This window comes from Trichosurus vulpecula, chromosome 5, assembly GCF_011100635.1.
Source record: "Trichosurus vulpecula isolate mTriVul1 chromosome 5, mTriVul1.pri, whole genome shotgun sequence".
NCBI lineage: Eukaryota > Metazoa > Chordata > Mammalia > Diprotodontia > Phalangeridae > Trichosurus > Trichosurus vulpecula.
Window position 1 is genome coordinate 271,695,911 of NC_050577.1, and position 20,952 is coordinate 271,716,862.

Below are 20,952 nucleotides of genomic sequence, written 5' to 3' on the forward strand. Positions count from 1 at the left end.
GAGAGAGAGAGAGAGAGAGAGAGAGAGAGAGAGAGAAAGGAAGGAAGGAAGAAAGAAAGAAAGAAGGAAGGTAGGCAAGAAGGAAAGAAAGAAAGAAAGAAGTCTAGCCAAGTTAAGTGGGCAACTTCTGGCCATCAAAATTTACCTTCCTTTGGAGAGGAGGAGAAGGAGAGGGAGACAGAGAGAAAGAGGGAGAGGAAGACAGAGAGAGAGAGAGGGAGAGGGAGAAGGAGAGCAACCCTGAGTGTCTTCCCCTCCCAGCTTGATTTTTTTTCTTTTTTCTAGCTAAAGGGGCCATCCCTTGACTCACTTCTTAAAGAGACCTATTCACTGAATGGGCATTACCACACTCTAAGTGAGTACCTGAAAAGGCCTTAGCCTAAATGGTCCAGGGTCTCCCATTGCATCCTGGGTCATCTTCAGTCATCCTGATGAATATCAGGCCACTGGACCCAGGTGGCTCTGGAGGAGAAAGTGAGGCTGGTGACCTTGCAGAGCCCTCCCTCCCTCACATCAAAGTCAACTGCAAGTCACGTCATCATCTCCCTGATGTCACGATCCTCTTTGAGAATGAAGGACAAACACACAATCAACAATATAACAGGGATAATATCTACAATGATAACTCAAATTTCCATGGTACTTCAAGAGTAACAAAGCATTATTCCCACAATAACACTCAGGGAGGGGTTATTCCCATTTTGCTGATGAGGAACCCGAGGCTCAAAGAGGGTCTTGTTCACAGCCACACAGCTGGTGAACATAGGAGCTAGTGTTTGAAACCAAGCCCAGTGCTCATTTTCCTGTACCATATTGCCCATCAATCAACCAATAACCATTTATTGAGTCCCATATATATATGTATGTATGTATGTGTATATATATGTGTGTGTGTATTATGTATGTATGTATGTATGTGTATATATATGTGTGTATGTATGTATGTATGTGTGTATATATATGTGTGTATGTATGTATGTATGTATGTGTGTGTGTGTATATATATGTGTGTATGTATGTATGTATCTATCTATCTATCTGTATATATCCAGCCAGGAAATGGTATCAGGAGTTGTAAGAGGAGGCCATGGTGGCTGGGAGTAGAAGGGTCACAAAAGGGATGCAGGGGTAGCAGAGCTGTAGGAGCAGGAGTGGGAGAATCTGAGAATGTGTATATATGGGACAAAGACCAGAGGGGAAGTTGGGGAGTACAGAAGTAACAGATCTTCATTCATTAAGGTAGCCCCGTCCTCATTCCCTCCCAGCCACAGAGTTAATCTGTATGTGCAGTGACAATTTTGCAATGAATGGACTCAAAAAGGGAAGTTTATTGCTGGGGGTAAGAGGAACAGGAGACAGCACCCCCACTCCCCCACACCCCAACACCCCCCAGTTTATGCAAGTTTCCTCATTCTCTCAAGTCCTTCCAAGGTTCCCCCAAGTCTTTTCAACTCTGGAGAGGTGTAGAGTGGGCAGAGCTCTGTGTCTGAAACCTGAGGTAGAGGAAGAGAGAGGACCTTTCCCTCTGTCCAGCTCTCTGTTTGTCTCCTGGTTTCTTTCTCTGGAACCCACTGGCAGGTTTGATGTACTCCAGCTGTTTTTTTTGCCACCAGAGTGGTACTCAGGATTGTACTGCCTTGGTTCCAGGGGATGGGGCTGAGACTCTGGGAGTAAAATCCCAGGTCTAGACTTTGGCTGGAGGAACATAGCAGCATGTTGACCTCTAGATGTGGCAGGACCAGGATCGTGGGGTAACCAATCCCCAGAAGTTCGTCTGTGCCAGAGAAGGGAGAGTGTGAGCAAAGGCCCCTTCTGTGAGGGATCCAAAAGAACTTCCACCCTGAAGTGAATTTGGGCTGGCAGTGGGGAGACAGAAACCCCCTCTACAATATGAAATCCAGTCCTAAGTTTATGAGTTTAAAGGGAAAGGAGTTTCATTGGCCGGAGAGCCAGTGTATGTGGGTACAATGGGGGCTGGAGGAGTGGGGAGGTTGAGGCATCTGGGAGCAAGGGTGGGAAAAGTAAACTGACTGGTGAGAAAGATGCCTTGTCATTCACCTAGAAAGACGGCTACATTTGGGACAATCTGAGGGCCTTGGCCTAGGAAAAGAAGTAGGAAGGAAGGAATTAGGGAAGTGGTCCCTTACCTCGGACGGCGGGCATTGCTTCCGGGCATACCACTCCTGACAGTACAGGCTGACCATTATTCCCTGGCCCAGGAAAAGCATTGTCCAAAGGAGGACATTCCACGCGGCCCCAGTGTGCTGGTCATGCATCAGGAAGTTAAGCATTGCTAGAGAGAAGAGATTAGATGGGTATGGGATTCCATTCCCCTCATCATCCCCCAGCCTTCCCCTTTGCCTTCAGTGTCTCTCCCAGGCATCCCACCTCAGCCTTGGGAATTGCCCCTCTCAAATTACCTCCCCCCGCCAATCATGCCTCTAACTCCTCAAGAAATGTTCTCCCAAACATCTCCTCCTGGCCCCTAGGCACCATCAGCACTCCTCCCTAGCCCAGAGGGATTGCTATGATATCCCTCAATGATTCCTGAGTGCCATCTCCCCAAGCTGTTCAAAGAGAGTGCTTGGGCTTCCCTATGTCCCACAGAGCTTTTTCCTGTCTTCAGTCTTTATCCAGGTAATAGCCTGCTAAGAGGGGTACCAGAGGGAGAGGACTCATCTCATTTCCCTTCTCTCTTCCCAATGCTGAGAAAAAGTAAGGTTGATTCTTAGCCAAGATGTGTCTCATTTAGCATGGGGCAGCTAGGTGGCCCAATGCCTGGAGTCAGAAAGACTCATCTTCCCGAGTTTGAATCCAGCCTCAGATATTTACTAGCTGTGTGACCCTGGGCAAGTCACTTAACCCTGTTTGCCTCAGTTTCCTCATCTGTAAAACGAGCTGGAGAAGGAAATGGCAAACTGCTCCAGTATCACTGCCAAGAAAACCCCAAATGGGGTCACAAAGAGTCAGATACGACTGAAAAATAACTGAACAACAAGACCCTGAGTGTCTGATGCTCTTCCCTCTGGATCTCCTGTGTTCCTCCCCACCCTGCACCCTTTCCATAGTGATTCACCAAGGGCAAAGATGCCTCATGGAAGATCAGAATGATCAACTGGCCCTGGCTGTAGATGACAAGGGCTCTGCCTACCTCCACAAAGGAAGAGACTCAACATAACCGGGTAGAAGAATCCCAGAACAAAGGAGAAGATGTATTCGTGGACGGCAGCAGAGACCAGGAACACAGTGAGCATGGCTGGCCCTCGCGCCCTGGAGCCCAAAAGCTGGGGAGGGAGAGAGGGCAGAGGAGCGAGTTCTTCAAGCTGTATTCTAACTTCTTCCTTTCCTCTGTCCCTCTTCCCATGAGACCTTCCTAAGCAAGTCAAGAGGCAAAAGTGATGGGGTCTGAAGGACTGGAGAAGAGAGAGGCACTGGACTCAATCAGAGGAACCTGGTTTTCTGATGCTGATTAGCTATGTGGTCTTAACTCATTTTTCTCCTGGTCTCAATTTCTTCTACTCAAAAATCAAAAAAGTTGGACTAGCACTAGGGCCCAAGAACTTTCAAAAATTTTTTTGGTAACTAAATATAAAATATAAATATATATAATATATCTGATATATAATATATATAAAAATAAAAATATAAGTATAATCCTATATATTTTCTTTTGTGCGTTTAAAAACATTATATGACATATTTATAACAGGTTTTGTTTTTCTTGCCTTCTCATTAGATGGGAGATGGGATGGGGTGAGGAAGAGAATTTGGAACTGAAAGAAAAGAATAAAAAAACTCTGTGCTTAAAAAATACATTTGAAAAAATGTTCTATGAGAAGAGATCCATTGGCTTCCCCAGCCTGCCGAAGAGATCCATGGCATAAAAAAAGGTTAAGAACTCCTGCACTAGACAATCTCTATGGTTCTAATTTTCTATAGTCTCAGGTCCTTTGCAATTCCAGACTTGTAAGAGAAGTAAGGGGCGGCTAGGTGGTGCAGTGAGTAGAGCACTGGCCCTGGAGTCAGGAGGCAGACGCTTGACACTTACTAGCTGTGTGACCTTGGGCAAGTCACTTAACCCCAATTGCCCTGCCTTACACCCTCCCAACAAAAGAAAAAAAAAGAGAAAGACTAGTACAAGGACAGGAGGCGTATGGGGGGTGGAGGTGGGTGGCCAGGGGACTAGCAACAGAGCCAGAGCCCTTGTGTAGGGAGCTGGAGGAGGGAAGCACAAGGTCCAGTTCTGCCTCAGTTTCCTCATCTGTAAAATGAAGATTCTTTAAAAAAATAAAAGGAAAGGGTTGCACTAGGTGGCTTTTAAGGTCTCTTCCAGCTTTGACCTTTTATGAGTCTGTTCTAAAGCTGAGTGAGGGATGGTAGGTCAGGGAGAGAGGTGGGCTGAAGAATAAGATGTTGGATAAATAGTAGCAAAGGGAAAAAGAAGTTAGAAAACTCCAAGGACTTCTCAACAGTTGAGTTGGAGGAGAGGAGTGAGTAGGGAAAAGGCTAGGAGGAGGTTCTAGGATCCCAGCACTAGCCCTAAAGCTGGAGGGGACCTCAGAAGCCATCTAGTGTGACCCCCTCATTCTACAGGTGAAGTCTATGGGGTCTAAGAAGGTTCAGTGACTTAAGTTAAGAAGGCCAATCTTATCTCCTGAATGTTTGCAAGGAAACCTTCTTGCTGAGGGACATGGAGAGATCTCTCAGAAGGTCTGAGAGTTCTGGGGAGTTCTGGGAACAGGTGGTCTGGGGGCTCCCTCTTACCCGAAGTCCATCCTGGTATATGTAGCTGTAGAGCCAATCATGGACCACCACATTCCAGGTGCGATAGTAGTTAGAGAAGGATGTTGAGTTCCACCAGTCCTGAGGACAGGAGGGCAGGTGTCAGGGGCCAGCTGCTTAGTACTGAGGAGAGAGCTCCTAACAGCTTATCTGCTCTGCCTTAGCACTCCCCAGCTCCAACGTGGACTGCGTGGATTCTCCAGGTCCCAGAATTCCCCTTCCCCTTCCTTCCCCCTCCTCCATCCCTGTGTTCCCTAGAAGGTTGTGAAATGGACAAAATCTCACCTTTTCCTGGGAGATGTCACCTGAAGGAACTGCACCTTCCTGCATTCCTAGATCCCTATCCAAATTTGCTCTTAGAAAAGGATCTGATATCAAAGCATACTATTTTTTGCTTTTTGTATTTTTTTTTTCTTTTTGGGGTCTGTGTCTTCTTTCACAAAATGACTAATATGGTAATATGTTTTGCATGATTGAACATGTATAACCTATAACAAATTGCTTACTCTCTCAGGGAGGGGGGAGGTGAGAGAGGGAGAGAGAAAATTTGGAACCTAAAAATTTTTAAAAAGTGAATGTTAAAATTGTCTTCAACTTATGAAGAAAAATGCTGTCCACATCCAGAGAAAGAACTATGGAGTCTGAATGCAGATTGAAGCATACTGTTTTCTCTCTTTTTTTCTTTTTCATGGTTTTCCCCTTTTGTTCTGTTTCTTCTTTCACAATATGACTAAGGTGGAAATACATGTAATATAACTGTACATGTATACCCTATATCAGATTACAGGTCATCTTGGGGAAGGGAAAAGGGAAGGAGAGGGAAAAATTTTAGAACTCAAAATCTTGCAAAGGTGAATGTTGAAAACTAAAAATAAATAAATTTGTTAATTTTAAGAAATAAAAAAATTGTCTTCCTATGTAACTGGGGAAAAATAAAATATTTTTAAAAAGGGTCTGATAAAGTAATTTACATGAAGGTGTCAATGATTGATAAAGTTTGATAACAGTTTACTTCTCACTGTGGGATTTTGTACTTTTAATTAGGGCAGTCTGAAGACTGCCTGGCACTCTATGTACTGGATACAGAGTCATCTTCCTGAGTTCAAATCCACCCTCAGACACTTACTAGTTGTGTGACCCTGGGCAAGGTCACACAAGGGCCCTGTTTGCCTCAGTTTCCTCATCTGTAAAATGAGTTAGAGAAGGAAATGACAAACTATTCCAGTATCTCTGCCAAGAAGAACCCAACTGGGGTCACAAAGTGTTGGACACAACTGAACGAAAACAACAATTATGGAGAAAGTCTTATAATAGTAAGAGAATGAAAATTTTTTCTCATTGATTAGTATATGTGTCAAAAATTCCCAGATGTTCTAGGGCTGCCTGGAAAGCTAAGAGGTTAAGGGTCATATAGGTGGGATGTGTCAGAGACAAGCCTTGAACTTTGGGCTTTCTGACTTGTGAAATTTGTCTGAACAGCTCAACAATACTCCTAGTACTGGGGAGGTATCTTTTGGGAGAGAGGAACATTCCAAATTCCTGAAATCATACCCCTGGGAGACCATCTACTTTGTTTACTGGTGAAGTTTTCTCCTTTCTCTCCACTTGTATTTCCCTCTCCCCTTCTTCCCACCTACCCTGTAGAACATTCGGTCTGCAAACCGTAGCATCTCTGCAAAGGCATTGAGCCAGCAGTGAAGAAAGGCAAAGAATATAAGCAGCAGCATGAAGATACCTGGGGGTGATGGAGGGAGTTTAGATCAGACTCCTCCTCCCCTCTCCCTGGGCCATTCCATCATCTGAGGTCAGGCCTTGCTCCACCCAGAGTCTCCCTCTTCCTTTACGCTTCTTGTCCTTCCCTTTTCTGGTGGAAGCTCTCTACTTCAGTATCTCATGCCCAACTTTATCTTCTTAGTTTTAAAAACTGCTGTTGGCTGCTTATATCCTCCCCCTCCACTCCAGCCAAAGTCTTCCCACTAGGCCAAAAGAAGCATCCTGTATCTCGCATCCCATTTTTGCTTCCACCATCTCTAGGATGGACCCACCAGGCAGTGTGGCATGCAGGATGGAGAGTACCAGGGCTCGGGTGCTGAAAGGCTCACGGCTCATGTTGTCAAAGACGGGCACACAGAGACGGCCAAGGATGAAACAGGCATAGAACAGACACCCCAGGGCCTGGGGAGAGGATGGAGGCACCGGAGATCATTGGCAGCTACCTTGAGCGTCCACCCATCCTGAATATCTATCTCATTTGGACCCCCAGCTTCTGAATCCTTCTCCCTGAACCCACACCTTTTCTCTACCCAAAGTTTCCACCAGGCCTTTTCCCACCCAATTCCCTAGTACCTCCCCTTCCCCCCAACAGCAGGTTCCTTCCCTCCCCCCACCACCATCACTTCCCATCCTCTGACCTGGGCAAAGTTCTTGGCCACATAATTCCACCTGATATAGGTTGTCCTGGAGCAGTAATTGGGAGGAGTGTCACAGACTCCCCAAGAGGTCTTACTTTTGAACCCCTGGAGTCCCCTCTACCTCAGTTGCTCAATTATGGTGGTGGTGGGGGGAGTACCTGAGGGATTGGGATCTGGGACATCTGAGGTGCCTTCAGGAAGAAGGAGGGATTCAGGGTAGGCTTAAGGACCCCAAGGAGAAAGGGAAAGGAGAAAGACAGGGCTTTGGATGGGACCAGGCACTCAGGGTAGGGCAGAAAACTCTCACCTGGGGTAACTCTCTCTGTACATGAGTGTGGGGCAGAACAGGAAGTACAGGTAGCTGGAGAAACTGGGAGCTTGAGCTTCTTCACCTGTCGTGGTGATGGAGACAGAGGCAAAGTGAAGAAGAAGGATGGGTCTAGGTTGGGGGAGCCAGAGGGTGTTGGGGACTAATGGATTCATAAGGGGAGAGGTGGAGAAGGACTGGACTCTGATGGGGTTCCATAGGAGTTAATAAGGGGATTAAGCCTGGGAGACAGAGCTGCTAGGTGGCACAGTGAGTAGAGCACTGGTCCTGAAGTCAGGAGGACCTGAGTTCAAATCTGACCTCAGACACTTGACACACTAGCTGTGTGACCTTGGGTAAATCACTTAATCCCAATTGCCCTACCTCCCACCCTCAAAAAAAAAGAAAAAAGACTGGGAGACAGAGGCACAAACGGATGATGGTTGTAGGGGAAGAATGTAAGGAATAATGTCTGTTCCAAGCCAGCAAGTAGCAGGCAATCTTATTTTTCCTGGCCTCTCTGTAATTACCTCCCTTGCCCCTCCCCCAGAGGCACTTTATCTTCTGAGGTGAGGTCTTACCCTGCCCAGGGCACCCTTCTGTCTTCAGGCTTTCCATTTATCATCTCAGGCCCAAAGTTACCTTCCTAACAATTCTGACCATGTCATTTTTTTCACAGGGGCCTTCTGGAGGCAATGCCACCCCCTTTATCGTTTATCCCAGGGGAAAGGATGATGGTGGCGATCTAAGTCAAGGTGGAGAGCTAGCCAGTGCCTAATGAGGGAGCTGTGTTTAAGCCCACACAGCAGAGACCATGATCTGCATCTGCCTTCTTTGTCTATGCAGAGATCATGTGGTGAGGAATGAGCGTGATGGAGCAGGAATTTCAGAGAAATGGGCGGTGTGGGGACCGAAGAATTGATACACCCATCAGAGGATTCACCTCCTTTAGCGTGGAGGATTACAGGTATGGCTTCCCTCAGGAAGGAGTAAGTTTTCATCATGAACCGGACCTGGGTAGGAGTTGGGAGAGAATCATATTACATTAAAATTGGAAAGAGATATCAGAGCTTGAAGTCAACAAATATTTACTGAACACCTCCCCGTGCTGGGTACGAGGGATACAAGTCTGAAAGAATAAGGACGATCCTCACGTGGCCCTTTGCTGTTTATAGCTGTGACTATAATGCTGTGACATAGGTCGTTGGAGTATTGTCCCACTTTGCAGACAAGGAAATTGAGGCCGGGAGAAGGGAAAGGCACGGTCCAAAGTCACATAGGGAATTAATGGAGCAACCAAAACTAGAAGCCAGGCTTTGTGACGCCCAGCTTAGTGCTTTCTGCGAGAGAGGGAAGGTCGGCTGGAGAGTGGCACTCTCAGCTATTAAACGTCAGTGTTGAAAGCTCCTTGGGCGTACATTTTAGAGTTGAAGTAACCCTTAGATTTCATGGCTGGAGAGAACATTGGCGCTTATCTAGTCTAGTCCATATAGGAGAAGTGACTTGGTCTGTGCTAGGTCATACAGGTTGGTAAGTGTTAGAGACAGGATTTAAATGTTATCCTTTCAGTCTTCCCAACACATCTCACACTGGGTCTCCCTCTCTTTAGAGGCAGCTTTTGCTGCAGTAAAATGCACACCTGGAGTCAGGAAGACCTGAGTTCAAATATGGCCTCAGACACATCCTAGCTGTGTGACCCTGGGCAAGTCACTTAACTTGTTTGCCTCAGTTTCCTCGACTATAAAATAAAGCCTCATATGGATATATGAGGATCAAATAAGATAGTATTTGGTAAAAAAAAAAAGGGGGGGCTTAGCTCAGCACTTGGCACATAGTAGGTGCTCTCTATAAATTCTCATTCTCTTTCCCTTCCCTACTTGCACGGGCACCATTTTAGTGCACCTGTCTCCTGGTCTCCGGCCATAGCCTCCAAATCAATCTTCCTGACTCCGGTTTGTTCTCTCCGGTCCTCCCTCCTCATAGCTGCCAAAGTGATTTTCCCTACAGCTCCATCTGACTGTGGCACTTTCCAATTCCAGCAGCTCCAGATTGTCTCCAGAATGTAACCTGAGCTTCTCTTTCTGGCTTTTTTATAGCCCTCCACGACGTCCCAATCTTCCCTTCCAGCCTATTTAAACATTCCTCCTCTCCCTGCACTCTGGAGCCTGGCTGGATTGGCTTTTCCACTGTTCCTCACACAGGATGCTCCATCCCTGTCTCTGGTTCTTTGCTCTGGTTGTCCGCCTTGACTGGAAAGCACTCGCACCACACCTCGGTCTGGTCCTCACAGCTACTGCTGCGCTCTCCCCTCAAAAACTAATCTTGATTTATTTTGTATATACATATTTCCACCCTGACCCTTCACCCCATGTAAGCTCCTTGAAGAAAGGGACCATTTGGCTCTGGCACCTAGGACAGTGCCTAGAACACAGCAGTCAATAATTAATGATTGACTAGTAGATTGATTCAAACCCAGGTCCCCGGACACTAAATACAAAGTGCTCTCCACTTTACCACAATGTTTTAGGCTTACTCTGTGCCTCATAGTACCTAAACACTCAGTGATCCTGGAGGGAGGACAGGGGCTGAAGATGGCAGAGAACAGCAGGTCAGAATTGGGTTCTCCCTAGTCCTACTGATCCTGCAGTAGGCAGCCTCCAGTGTCCCTGGACTGGTTGGGCCACCTCTGAGTTGACTTCTTTGGAAGGGACTTCAGTTTGACCCCACTTTCATTATTCTTCCTCTTCTTTCTTAAGGTTGGCCCCATCCCTTACAGACTTAACTGTCCTTACAGAGCCTTACCCACCCATCAGAGTTACCCCCACTCCACCTCCTTATGCCCCAAGTTCAGCCCCCACCTGCTCAAAGACTAGGATACATCGGGAGGCAGGAGACAGTTGGTACTCCAGGGCCACGTGGACTGGGAGGACACCCAACACCGACACTTGGATGGCTAGGAGCCCTGCCCCCAGCCCCGCCCCTGCGTACCAGGTCCCCTGGCCTCTGGGTCTAGCCCATAGCCGAAGAGCCTGGTACGGGGCTAGGAGTGTGCATAGGAACATGGGCAGCCAGGTCACCAGGGCCAGGGGCAGCTGTCCAAAGCTGAAGATCAGGAGGTCAAACTCCAGCACTAGCCTTGGAGTAGAAAGAGGAGATACAGGGAAGATACACTCTAGTCACCTGCCGTCTTTGATTTTCTCCTTTCCACGTTGCCCTGACGGGACCTGGACCCCAGGGACACCCTTCAACTTGGCTCATCATCCTGATCCAATCCGGACTACATGAAATACTGTGGGTTTCATAGCCCTGACCTCCCCCTTAGCGCCATTGGTTATTTCTGATTTATCCTGTATGTAGCTTGTTTTTACATAGCTGTTTGTATGCTGTCCCCCCTAATAGATTGTAAACTCCTTGAGGGCAGTGACTGTCTTTTGACTTTCTTTTATTTCTATCTCTTAACAGTGGCTGGCACATGGTAGGTAACTAGCAGATTCCTATGGACTGACTGACCTAAGTAGGGTCTCTTTCAGGAGGTGGAATTTCCCCAAGGACACTTTGGAAATGACCTATACAGGTGGTATGAGTACTTTTATCCTCCTCTGGACACCCCCATCTAGATATTGATGTTCCTAATGTTACCAGATGTAAGGCTTTTAGGCTACTGTTTTCCTTATACTGACTCTTCGGTGAAAGTATTATTCTAGCCATTTGGGAAATTACGTTTAGAAAAGTGACAAGTCACACAACTAGTGAATGTCTGAACTGGAATTTCAACCCAGGCCTCATGGCTCCAGCCATCTTCCCCAAGGTTTTGGGTTCTCACCTACCCATCTCCCTAACCTAATTAGCCCTTGTGTTCTCTCTCTCCAGGGAAAATGTGAAAACAGAATGGAACGCATCTGGGGAGGGAGACTCCTAAGGAAGGATTAAGATGGTGTTGGGGGGGGGCCTGTTACCGTGGTATAGGTTGGGGTACACAGAGCACCCATACCTTCCTTCATCAATGAAGTCTATGGCCAGCGTGCTGATGATGAAGACACATAGACCCGCAACGAACATGTGATAAATGGTTCGAAAATGCTTAACTTCCATCAGCTCGCTGGAAGGACAAGTTTGGGCGCGGTTAAGGAGTTCAGTCATTGGTCTGTCCAAACCCCTTTCTGACTCAATCATATCTCATCTTGCTATCCTTCCCTCCCCTTCCTTTCCTGGGAAAACTAAGACTTAGAGCATCTTCCCCGGTCCACCCAAGACTGGAGGTTAGGATTCCTGGTTTCTATCTGCCCTCATCTCTTCCCCTACCCCTAACTACTGCCTTCACCCTGACTCACTCGAGCAGTGACTTGCGGTGGATGAAAACTTTCCGTCTCTCAAGATTTGCTTCCCGGGCTCTGAATGGAGATGAGGAACAGAGAAATTCCATAGAACAGGGGCGGTGCCAGGGGACAGAAGCAAGGAAACTGAGGAGGCGTTCATTGCCAACCTGGGGAAAGGGGCTGGTGGGGAGATGTTTAATGTCCCGGAATGGGAGGGCTTCTGCTGCCCATCTTCTGGTCCTTACCTTTTTGGGGATTCCTGGGAGGCTGAGGCTTTTCCCCAGCCCTGAGGTGAATAGGACTGCACAGCTTCCCACATGGCCTGATCAAACAGCTTAGACAGCTGCTGGTGGGCTTGTTCCAGCAACTCTGCCTTCACAGCCTGAGGGACTTAGAGCCAGAGTAAAACAGACCACCCCAGATTCCTTCATTTCTTAGTCTTGGACCTTCACTGACTTCTGATTCCTTAAAGACTGATTTTGTATCTCCAACCTTGCCCCCTCCCCCCTTTTTGACCCTGTGATTGAAACTACGGGGCTACTTGACCCTACCTCCTTACTGACCCTTGACTCATGACTGATTTTTAACCTCAAGACAAGACTTTCACCTCTAAGCCAGTCTTCATGATTTCCCTCTCACCTCAGCATCTATCCAACTGGACCTCTGATTCTGGGACCTTATCTCTGACCTCTAACCCAGTCCCCCTCCAGCCCACTCACCTCCATATGCCTTGTCAATTGCACCAGGTCAGGAATTTCACGTTCTTTGGTACTTTCTAGGAGAGAGGGGCCATTGGCCACATCTAAGAGGTCGGAAGTATCTGGACTGTATTGTCGTTGACCCTAGGGAGGCCTCAGCCACCTTTTAGAATACTAATCCTTATGTCCCTTCCCTCTCTCACTGCACTCCACACCCCCCAACTTCCCTTCCATAGGAGTTCAAGGCCAGTGACAAAGCTGGGATCAGACTAATCGGGCAAACATTCCAACATTAGGTATTTCTCTTCTCTCAGGCAGACAAGGTCTGAAATTACAGGCTCCATCTACAACCTCCTGGTATTCCAGTGTAGGGAAAAGGACTGAGGTGACCTAAGGCCTTTTCAACAACACATTGTCCCCTCCTTCCCTGTCCTCCTCCCCTCTCCCCACTTCTGCATTCCTCTGTTCCCTGTCCTTGACAGGTCTTCCTGTACTCCCTTGGGACTCACCATTGAGGGGGGAGTTGTTTGCTTGTTTCTCTCCCAGACCCTCTCTCCTCCGAAGCTGGGTCCCATTTGGCTCCATGATATGTGAGCAGATAACTGGCTCCCCTCACAGCACCTGCCCCAGTCGGTGCCCGTGCACTGTGTGACTAGTGAGGACTAAAGTCCTCTCTGGAGAAGGGGGCCTGCTAGGCCCCTGATAAGGTTATCTTATGAGGATGAGGGTTCCTAAGAATGAACTTTGCACCTGTCAGAGAGATCTAAGAGTTCACCCCTCACCTCTAGTTCAGCTTCCTGTCTTCTCCAATTCATCCCGCTCCTCTATAGGCCTTTCACCAACAATGGTAGCTGGGTTAGTTGCACAAGGCTTCTTTGCCTATCTAGAACTATTATCAATCTGATATCCTCTCAGCTGCCTGCCACACAGAAGACTGAAGGTCAAAAAAAGATGGGAAATATGTTTGTGTTATTGGTAGGAGGCCAACACCTCCTTGCTGACTCATAGCACCCTAGAGGTACCAAGTCCCCCTCCTTAGTTCTGTGGCACTAGAAACACTGAAGATGATATGAATATCTGGATAATCTCTAGGGAAGAGACTATTCCCCTACTTCCACCCCCTCAAGCAAGTTAAAAGAAGCTACCTAGCTTCTTTTTAAGCACCTGCTAGGGTCCCTGAGGGTTCAGGTCCCACTTTCCCTGAGATACACCTGGAGGGATAAGACTCTGTTTTTATTATGTTTCTTCCCTGAGGATCAGAGTAGAGGTTGGGGGAGGTGACTCCGAAGATTAACCATTAACCTTTCTCTTTCCCCATGGCGTTCGGAGATCAGCATCAGGGACAAAGTCCTCAAAGTAGGATAGACAACGTGACAGAAGGCAGGTATTATTGTTCTCTCTGCCCCCATCTCTCTGCACCGTGGATGGGAGATGCGGTTGGTCTGGAAGATCAGCAACCAAAGGACTTCCAAATATCTCAGGAAGGATGGAGATTAGGCAACAGGAAGGGTTTAATGACTGGCTTGGGGATGGGGTAGTAAGAAATTGGAGAGTGAGCTGGAATGAAGATAGAATAAGCCAGGGGGTTACAGGTATGTGTGTGAAGAGGGAGAGGGGCAGGGGAAGGAGGTAATCACACACAGACACCAAGACCCCAACTCGGTTTTATTAACAACCCAGCCCAACACCAATAGCCTTCTCAACTATCATGTAGTTGAGTCACTGACACACACAGCCCAGCTTGAGGAAGGACCGGGGGAGATGGAGATGCTGGGGGAAGGGGGAGGGGGAACCCAGGGCTGCTCTTCCTTGAGTTCTTCATCACTCAATAAATAGCCCATGATGGCACTCCCCCAGACCAGCTCCATCAGTGGCCCCAGCTACTCTTCCTTGCCTCTGCCTCAACCACTGGGGTCAGAAAGACAGAGGGAGTTTGCATCCGATTCAGTGGGGCCAGTCAGAGGTTGTCCCATTCGGGTTACACACCAACAGGGTCCCCTGCGCAGCCCTTGAGATGACCGACACTGGGTAGAGACACAGAGATGGAAGTGAATAGGTCTCACCTCTACAGGGTTAGGCTGGCAGGACCTGATTGTCAGTAAGCCAGTGGGAGAGGGGGACGAATTTGAGGAAGGAGATGTTAGACTCCTGCCTCCTATTTCAAGCTTTCAAGCAGGGCACAGGGCAGATCCATAAGTGGGTATATATATATATATATATATATATATATATATATATATATATATGTATATATATATGTATGTATATATATATGTATGTATATATATATGAGGTGGCCCCTAGGTTCCTAGACTTGACCCACCCACCATGACTTCTGTTCTTCTGACTCTTGCTTCACTTTCTCCCTTTCGCTATCCAAATTCTGTCTGTCCTTCAAGACCTAACTCAAATCCCCTGACCATTCTGATCCCCCCAGTGACAGTTTCCTCCTTCATGCTGCTTAATACCTTCACTAATCATTGGGTAATTAATCAACACTGCCTTGAATTATTAGTTCCCTCTTCATGCCCATATATCCTATACACACATTTGTGTGCGTATAAAATCTATCTCCCCAACTAATTGATAAGCTCTTTGGGAGCAGCCGCTGTGCCTTGTTCTTTTGTTACACGCCCCCAGAGTGCTTAATGCCACACCTTGCATGAATGGTAATAGGGACTCAATAAATGTCTAGGGGCTAATTGAAGGATGTAGGGAAGGGGGTGAAAGTGTGTCCTCACCTGCCGCTTCCTGTAGAAGCCTTTGTGGTCACAGTTGGGCACGTAAAGAGTTCGAGCACCTCGGTACACCTCAGCCTGGAGCTGCTGTAACACTGTGTCTAGGTGGCGGCGGCACGGACCCTGGGGGAACATGGTCAGTGTGATGGGGGAGGGGTGGGGCAGAGGAGAGAAGAGGATTCTTAGAACCAGAGGTCATATACTCTCTCCTCCCTGACATCCCTGGGTAGGGGGGTTGCTGCAGGCTTGGCTTCCCTCCATCTCTTCTGTCATATGCCACTCTGGCGTGGAGAGGGGCTCATTCCTTACCAATGAAGAAAGAATTAGCCAAAGCAAGCCTCTGGAAAGGGCTTACCTCCACCCTTGAAGCTTACTCCATTATGAGTCAAGGGGCTGGACCCTTTAGAGCTGACAGATGACCCATGGAGCCCTTCCCTAAGAGGCAGATTCAGGGGTGCTTATTCCCAAGGTCTTTCTTTCCACCATTCCCCCCCCTTTCCCCACAGTATTGTCATCAACCCGCCCCACTCCTTGTCACCCCCTTGCCCACCATCTCACTGTCTTGTCCACCCCCAGGACTGGGTCGGGAAGGAGTGGAGGGGGTGCCCGAGTTCTTCTCTCGACCTCCACGGTTCGCATCCTGCTGCTGGGGGCCCCCTGGGCTGGGCTTGGTTCCCTTAGGACTCTCCCCTGTGGACAGATAGACGGGAGATCTATAATCAGGATGGGGAGGTGAGAGGAGGCCCCTCATCCCAGACTTGGAAAAGAGATAGAGACCCCTATTCCTCAGCCCCCTCCTAAGTGGGAAGAAGAGAAAAGCTTTGGGTTGATTTGGGAAGAGCCCAAGTTTTGGAGTCAGAAATGCTGGGTCTAATACCTCTCTGGGTTTTAATGTTTTTATTTGTCAGACGATGCTTAATACAATTGGCCTTAACCACCTGATTAGACTACAGTGAGGAGGAAATAGATGTGAACCAATTTTGAAAAATGTAAAGCGCTATAAAAATGTGAGAGGTTGCTATTCTTATTTATATGTATGACATGCTCAGAAACTTCCCCTGAGCCAATTTCTTAATGAGCACTCCACAAATAACCAGAAGGGGGAGTGCCAAGCCCAGGAACTGATGGGGATCCAGCGGGGGAGAGAGGAGGGGGTCAGTAGGGACAGAAAAGGAATGTGTGTCCCCTTCCTGACCCTGCTTGTGACTCACCCCTACCCCTCCCGGTGCCTGAGGTTTGGTTACTCTCAGAGAAATCCAGCAGGGGCTGGGGGAGGGGTCCCTCCCTGTTGGATCTCTTTTTGGTCCCTTAGCCCCGTCCTGAGGTGGAGGAAGGGTTCGGTAGTTCTGGGATGGGGAGAGTGGGGAACGTTAGGAAGGAGTGCAGGGAGTGCCTTGTGATCTGTAGACTTGTTTCTCACCACTGGGAAGGATCCAGGCAAGGGAGTCGGTGAAAGGGATTTGGGGAATGGGGGGAAGGATACTCAGGATGGTGGGGGGCAGCGCTGAGCATCAGAGAACAAAGAGAGAGGGTACTGTGTGCTTCTTGGAACTTATCCCAGGTAAAGGAATCAGCTATATCTCCTCACTGGCTCTAGTCTATATCCCTCTTGCCCCAAAGACAAAATCTATTTCTCTTCTGTGACCTTTCCTCCGTTTGTCTGTGGCCAATGAGAAAGTCTCCTGTGGAACATCGTCTTTTTCTACCTCCACCAGCTTTAATCTGTAAATCTTTTTTTGCAAATCCCGAAGTTCTTGAACTGTATAAGGTTGATGTACGGCAACAGCAGCCTACCTTTCAGATATACCAAACAATTGACCTCAGTCCAAGTCATGCGGTCAATTCTGGATTGAGCCTGGATATCCTAGATCTAACCAGTCTGGATCATGAAGTAATTGTAAGCTTTGTTCTGCACCCACTATAAGCTCATATGTACTGGGGTGAGGGGAGGGTTTCTTATCTTCTTCTCCACCACTTTCCTGTCCCTCCAACTTTCTTGGGTTTGACGCAATCCTTCTGTCCCACCCCCGACCGCCTGGTGATACCCCTGCCCAGAAGGGGTGATACCCCTTCTTTCACTGGTGTTTTCTTCTATCCCCTTCCCTTCTGCTCCCCCTACTCCTAATACCCTTTCAAGTTCTGACTCACCTCTGCCCTCTTCATAACCTGGTGGCCCCTACCTTTCCAGGCTTCTCAAACTTCACTCAGGCTCATTTACTTTGACCCTGACACTGACTTCCTTTGCTGTTCCTTGAACAAGATACTCCATGTTCTGACACTGGGTATTTCCACCGACTCTCCCCCAGGCCTAGAATTCTCTCCCTCTTCATGTCCACCTCCTGACTTCCCTAGCTTTCTTTACATCTTGGTTAAGAGCTCCCCTTCTATGAGAAGCTCTTCTTGATCCCCCTTAATGCCAGTCCCTTCCCTCTGTTGATTATCTCCAATTTATCTTGTTTATATCTTGTTTGTACCTAGTTGTTTTCATGTTGTTCCCCCATGTGACTGTGAGCTTGTGGATAGCAGGAATTGTTTTTGCCTTCCTTTGTGTCTCCAATACCCAGCACAGTTCGTGGCATCTAGAAGCATATAAAAAATGCTTGTAGATTGACCGACCTCTGTCCAGTGCTATTAGGTAGGGCTAGCAGGATCAGGGAAACCTGCAGGCTGGGTTTATTCTCCATGCCATTCCCAAGTGTGTTTCCCTGGGTGCTGGAAATAGAGGGACTGCTGTTCTGATTCTTCTTTTCTTCCAGACTAAGAGTGACTGACTGCACAGGGAATACATTTGTGAATATAGTGAGGATTTTTTGTGTTCTAGCTCTTCCTCTCCATCCCAGAGAAGTGGAAAATGGGAGGCAGGAATTTTGGTCCCTTCTCTGGTTCCTCAGTCTTGAGCAACAAGAACTGGACATATTGGGCTGGGATACTACAGTTAGACTCCCAACTCTACCTGCCACCCCAGTTTCTCAGGGAAATAGGAAGAAAGGAATAAGAACCTAAAGAGGCCCTGTGAAATAACGGAGAGATAAAGAGCGTTGGAGCTCAGTCATGGAAGACCTGGGTTCAGATCCCTTCTCTTGTGCTTACTGGCCATCTGACTGGACAAGTCACAACTGTTTTTTTGGGGGGGGTTCTCTGACAACTTCCTAGGACTTGGGAATTCTGATACCAGGAGTTCCCTCATGATAAAGAAATCAAAATCCTGCATGTATTCTAAAATCTCCTCTGGGCCCCCAGAACTCAGACCTTCAGACTCTTCCACTCTCCCCACTTACTCCATGGGGACAAGGGAGTAATAGAATATTGTAGGTAATGGTAATAAGGTGTGAGACCCTGCCTCTTTTAGTTGTAATCTATACTGCTGCCCCCCACCCCCACTTTAGCTACATCTCCCTAGAGGCTCCCCTTTTGTGCTTTAGTTCTCCAGCACTTAACCTAGGAGGAGGGAGTGCTGGTTGGTAGAGAGAGACTCCAGGGCCAGGAGGATGGGTGCACAGACAATGAAGAGCTAAGAATGAGGGAGTAGAGTTGGGGACGGGTCAAACTCACAGTCCCAAGGGGGGCCAGTCTCTCTAGCCCTCCTTTGGGGGCTGGGCTCACCCAGGCCCCTGGGAGGAGGTGGGGCCGGGCTTTCGAACTCACCTGATGGCCCCCTGGACCTTCGGCAGCGACCCCGGCCAAGCAGCAATGCTCGGAGTGGTGTCTCATCATCTTCTGGGGGGTGGCATTGGAGCCCTGGGCCACAGTTAGGGGTGTAAACCCCACATAGCTCCCCCTCCCGCCTGACGCACCCTCCGGCCTCTGTACACCCTTCTGGCTGCGGCTGTGCTACCCCTTCCTCCTCCTCCAAGCAGCCCCCGGGGCAGCCCGCCGGCGCCCCCTGCCCACAGTCTGGACACCGTGCCGAGGTACCCAGGCGGGCACCCAGCAGCAGGGGCAGCAGCAGCAACAAGAGCCCGCGGGGGGTCATGGCCTGGTTTTCTACCCCTTCCCACCCTCCTGGAGCAGTCGGAGCGCATCTGCAGGCTCCCGCAGCCCCTCCGCCTTAAGTAGCTGGCCAGCCCCGGGCCGGCCCCTTTAAGAGCCAGGTGAAGGAGGGGGGGCAGGGGCATTCCCCAAACTGGGTGGGACTCGAGAGGCCCCCCCCACCTGGGTACTCCCTCCTCCCCCTTCCCATTCTCTGTTTACTTCCCAAATTGTCTTTTTTTTTTTTTTTTTTGCTTTGTTCCTGGGAATCTCGCCCGGAATTTGGGAACAGGGCAGCTGGTTGTGGGAGTGGGAGGAGGGTGTGGGGGAAGGGGAGGCGGGGAATTGGGATGTAGGGGAGAGAACCTGAGAGAGCGCTTGTATAGAGGGAGACTGAGGGCAGCCTAAGTGGTGGGGATTTTGAGGGAGAGGAAGAAGGGAAAGGGTAGGGTTGAGGCTGAGAAGAGAAAGAATGACACAATTGTGGAAATCATGAAAGGGGGATATGGAGTACAGATAGGGAACAGGGCTAGACAGGACAATAGAGTTGAAGGCAGGAATGGGAAAAGCTTGACGGGATGGAGAATGAAGAGAAAGAAGTGAGCCATCTAAGCAGGAACGAGAAAAGCTTGGAGGGTAAAGGTTAGGGAAGGAAGAGATAGCAAAGCTAAACCGGGACTGGGAGGAGGGTCCATGGGAAGGAGGTAGATTATCTCAGAGAGGGCAGAGGAGAGCTTGGGTGGGGATAAAGGGTTCAGTGGGGACAGTTGTGGGCTGGGTAGGAAGGGTCATCTCATGTGGGGGCTGGGATAGGGCAGTGAGCCAGAGTAAACGGCGCAGAGGGTCTGGGATCCTGAGAAGCAGATGGAGGTTGAAGGAATACCCCAAAGTTGGTGGGGGGAGGGTACTTAGGAGCTGGAGAGAGAAGAGATGGAACTCTATACCGTTCAGCAGAACTGATCTTTCCCTGCATCTGCTCATTACTAGCTCCCCAATATCACTTATTCAACTTTCTACTTCATTTATTTCCCAGAGAACTTCTGAAACCAGAACCATTAGAGATGAAGATTTGTTTTTAGGGAGAGGGTTGGGGCTAGGGCCGATCAGGGCAGAAGCTAGTAAAAAACATATTCTGCCTCAGCTCCGAAATTCATATTCCCTTCCTGACCCCCTCCCCACCCTCTGCTGGCTTCCCTCCTCCCCTCGGATCTCACACATACACGCCCTCAGCGCTCACTGCCCAGGCCACAGGAAGACAGGATCTTTTCCTTCTTCAGCCCACACCCTCCCAGCTCCTGGTTATGCAATAGCCACCTCATTCTTTCCTAAAACAAGGCTCAAGGCTGTGACTAAGTTTAAATTCTGGGCCCCCAAGCCAGAATTTCAGCCAAGGCCTTCAAACTATTCCTTAATCACAAAAGAAGCACGAATCCTGCTCCCACCCTTCCTGCGATATCGGGCTACTTAGAGTTTGCAGCTGCAAAGTTTGGGGAAGAGGGTAGGACCTGAGGAAGAGGAGGCCACAAGGTGTGGTCCATAGGACTAAAGAGTTGGAAAAGACCTTAGAGACCAACTAAAGTCTAATCCAAACCCCTCATTTTTCAAAGGAGCAAACTGAGGCTGCCATTTGCCTAAGGTCATACAGAAGCAGAATCAGGGTGGAATGTCAGTATGTATCGACTGCGGAAGTTTTTCTCTTTCCACTCTAACCCACGGCCTCAGCAATGCTTT

General features: G+C 48.6%; 2 protein-coding genes across 3 annotated transcripts; both read right to left on the minus strand.

The window, feature by feature from the left end:
• Nucleotides 1–1,320: 1,320 nt before the first annotated feature.
• Nucleotides 1,321–13,423, minus strand: SOAT2 (sterol O-acyltransferase 2). 2 transcript variants are annotated; one of them, XM_036762093.1, is made up of 15 exons: nt 13,024–13,423; nt 12,536–12,591; nt 12,062–12,198; nt 11,832–11,891; nt 11,492–11,599; nt 10,359–10,635; nt 8,444–8,513; nt 7,501–7,585; nt 7,194–7,239; nt 6,828–6,957; nt 6,420–6,517; nt 4,765–4,863; nt 3,152–3,284; nt 2,148–2,293; nt 1,321–1,774 (listed from the first exon to the last, which is right to left on the minus strand). In XM_036762093.1, exons 1-15 carry the CDS (start codon nt 13,097–13,099, stop codon nt 1,724–1,726), a joined length of 1,572 nt encoding a protein of 523 aa, XP_036617988.1. In that variant the 5' UTR covers nt 13,100–13,423; the 3' UTR covers nt 1,321–1,723. The 2 variants fall into 2 exon arrangements, with proteins under 2 accessions (XP_036617988.1, XP_036617989.1); XM_036762094.1 differs by lacking the exon at nt 13,024–13,423 and having other exon boundaries at nt 12,062–12,206; nt 12,536–12,615.
• A 741-nt stretch (nt 13,424–14,164) lies between these two features.
• Nucleotides 14,165–19,281, minus strand: IGFBP6 (insulin like growth factor binding protein 6). The gene is made up of 4 exons (XM_036761239.1): nt 18,898–19,281; nt 15,803–15,942; nt 15,256–15,375; nt 14,165–14,538 (listed from the first exon to the last, which is right to left on the minus strand). Exons 1-4 carry the CDS (start codon nt 19,223–19,225, stop codon nt 14,416–14,418), a joined length of 711 nt encoding a protein of 236 aa, XP_036617134.1. The 5' UTR covers nt 19,226–19,281; the 3' UTR covers nt 14,165–14,415.
• Between the last annotated feature and the right edge of the window lie 1,671 nt (nt 19,282–20,952).